The following is a 3,139-nucleotide window of genomic DNA, read 5'->3' on the forward strand; positions in this document are numbered from 1 at the left end:
AGTGTCATAGTATTCCATTAATTTCTGGCTTATTCAACAACTGTTTACGTGTAAATGATGCTGAAGTAGAACACACACACAGACACTGCAGGAAAGTGGTTTGATTCTTTTCCACAAACTGCATCCCCCATAGAATCAGAAATCAGCTCAAGAACCAGAGCAAGCTCCTCTCTCACTTCTCCTCCCCATCGCCAAGCTCTTCTGATTTCCAACACCACAGATTAGTTTTACCTGGTTTTGTATTTTACGTAAAGGAAGCATAGTGAGGCCTGGTTTGTGCCTGGCTTCTTTGTCTCAACGTTGTGTTTGTGGGAAACGTCCATGTTGCTGTGTGTACTTATGACTTGCTTATTCTCATCATTGTGTGGCATTTTAATACATAACATGCCAAAATTAACCCTTTGCTGATCTTACTTATATTCTCTCCCTAAGAAGTCTTAGCTCCATGAGGACAGAGGTCCCTCTTTCTTTCCATCCTGATTTATATATCTCAAGTACATATATCATACCAGCATATAAACCAAGTATCCAAAACAGTGCCTAGTACATGGTGAGTGCTTCCAAAGGCTTGTGGAATTAAGTTAAAAATGGTCTTTGGGGCACAAGCCCTGATTACTGACTCTTTCTTGAGTCTGGCATTCTCCCCACGAGTCTCCTTAGCGCCCCTTTGACCTCCTTGTTCCTCAGAGTGTAAATCAGCGGATTCAGCAGAGGCGTCACCAGGGTATAGAACAGTGCAATGCTTTTGTTCACATCCTGTGAATAACTAGAGGGAGGCTGGAGGTACATGGAGATGAGTGTTCCAAAGAAAATGACCACCACCAGCAGGTGAGAGCCGCAGGTCCCAAAAGCCTTGCGCCTCCCCTGGGCTGACTTCATCTTCAGGACTGCACGAGCAATGTGGCCGTAGGACACCAAGATGAGTGACAGGGGCACCACCAAGAAGACGATGCTGACGGCAAAGAGTTCAGCCTCGTTGATGGCAGTGTTGGTGCAGGCCAGTTTCAGCATCACCGGAACCTCACAGAAGAAGTGGTCCACTTGGTTCCTACCACAGAGTGGAAGAGTCATGGTCAGTGCCGTCTGCACCACAGAATTGCCGAAACCCGTAAGCCAAGCAGTCACAACCAGCTGCAAGCAAAGCTGGGGATGCACGATCACCAGGTAGTGGAGAGGGCGGCAGACGGCTGCATAGCGGTCATACGCCATGACCGACAAGAGCGCGCACTCGACTCCCCCAAGGCCCAGGGCAATGAAGAGCTGGGTCACGCAGCCACCGTAGGTGATGGTCTTGTCCCTCCCCCTGAAGTTGACCAGGGTCTGCGGGACAGTGCAAGTAGTCAAACAAAGATCCATGAAAGAGAGATTGGACAGGAAGAAATACATAGGGGTGTGTAGGCGAGCATCCACAATCGACAGGATGATGATGGTGCTGTTGCCTAGAACACTCAAGAAGTAGACCACCAGGATGGCCACAAAGAGGGCTGTCTCCAGCTGGGGTCTGTTGGAGAAGCCCAGGAGAATGAATCCAGAGAAGGTGCTGCCATTAGCTCTTTCCATTGCACTCTACCTGTGGGATGAAAAGGCCTCTTAACTCTTACCTTGCATGTCTAATGCACGTCCTGTTCCCTAGTGTGGGCAAACACAGCTTGGGTGTGTTAGCCACTTCCTCACTGGCAAGATGGGGGTGGTAAAGAGCCACTGTATATGAGTGTCTTCCATGGCCTAAGCACTTCCTTGCATTTTCTCACAGCTCTCTGAGACTGGCGCCATCTTATCTGTGTTGAAAACCTGAGAGAACTAAGGGTGAGTGCTTTTTCTAGGGTGGTTCCCCAGTAAATGGCAGAAACAGACTCGATGGCACGGCTTCTTCACTGCTAGGAGCCTGCCTTTCCAAGATTTATTGGCTTTAAAGATAACATGTGTTTCTCCAAAAATTAAATCTAATTTTCCAGGGTAAGTCGCAATTTGCTGCTATATGGATCCCTCTACTTTGGTGTTTGATCAAGAATTGAAATAGTTCAGACTCCTGTTTTATGCAGAGAAAAAAATGTTTTCTGAAGGTGCTTAGTACAGAAAATTTATCCTTTACTATTTTATTCCAGGAGGACTAATACGTTTTCATACATAAGCCAATCTATGGATACCGGAGCCTGAAACAAGTTTTTTGATTGGAAACTTTCTATTGGGAATGATTTTAGAATTCACCGTATCCAAACCTTACATTCCAAGAGGACCATCCCTGAATAATCGTCATTGGTACCATTCTCAGCAGTTCTCAGAATGGGCACCGTCAGTCCAATAACCAACATTTCCTTTTCACTCACTTTGTAACTTTTTCATTTCTTCAATGTAGGGCAATTTATTTTTCAACTTGTCGCTCTACACTTCCTAAAATCCAATCTCACAAAAATAATTATCTTTTCTATTAAAATCACTGGGCTTGTTCTTAGATCTCTCTCCCTCTCCCTCTCTGTCTCTCTCTAACACACAATGAGGCAAGTTTAATAGCAAATAATAATTGAACAAGAGTAATGTCTTATAACATCACCATATCTTGAACAAGAGTAACATCTTGTAATGTCACCATAAAACATTCTGGCATAGGCTCACAAAAAAATTGTTGGATAAATAAAAATATAGAAAGAACCTAAAAACTGTAATAGGTGATAGATAATAAATTTAGGGGTTATGGAATGTGTAACTGTACAAGGGAAAAACAAATGAACATTCTGAAAAAACAGCTATAAAGAGCTATATTTTCTTCCAAAAAAAGAAAACTTTAGCTACTTAAAAATTGTGCACTGTTTGGGAAGAGGTAGTTTAATCTCAGCTTCCTCCCACATATACAAGAACTGTAGGTAATAAGCAGTTGTAAATATCCAAACTTTCAGTTGCTTTCTAATACTGTGATAAATGCTTACATCCAGGGCTCTTGCTAATTTTTGTAATCATCACTTTCATATTAACAAAATCCATGACCAGGCAAGATGATGTTTTTCCTTCTTTGTATGTCTTTCCTGTTGGATGCTTAATGTTCCTTATTCTTTATAATTCTAAATGCTTTCACTATTGCTTCAGTGACAATTGTTCCTGTGGTATCAAAGAATTCAATTAATTTGGAATTATAAGTTCTAAT

General features: G+C 42.7%; 1 protein-coding gene across 1 annotated transcript; it reads right to left on the bottom strand.

Moving 5' to 3' along the window:
* Positions 1-612: 612 nt before the first annotated feature.
* On the bottom strand, positions 613-1,560 carry LOC100353631 (olfactory receptor 2B8-like). The gene has a single exon (XM_089333572.1). It carries the CDS (start codon positions 1,558-1,560, stop codon positions 613-615), a length of 948 nt encoding a protein of 315 aa, XP_089189698.1.
* Positions 1,561-3,139: the final 1,579 nt, after the last annotated feature.

Source organism: Oryctolagus cuniculus, chromosome 5, assembly GCF_051225735.1.
Source record: "Oryctolagus cuniculus isolate XC-2025 breed Fujian yellow rabbit chromosome 5, ASM5122573v1, whole genome shotgun sequence".
Lineage (NCBI taxonomy): Eukaryota > Metazoa > Chordata > Mammalia > Lagomorpha > Leporidae > Oryctolagus > Oryctolagus cuniculus.

Coding starts and splice junctions, on each gene's coding strand:
- LOC100353631 (XM_089333572.1), bottom strand. CDS start 1,560: ATGGAAAGAGCTAATGGCAGCACCTTCTCTGGATTCATTCTCCTGGGC.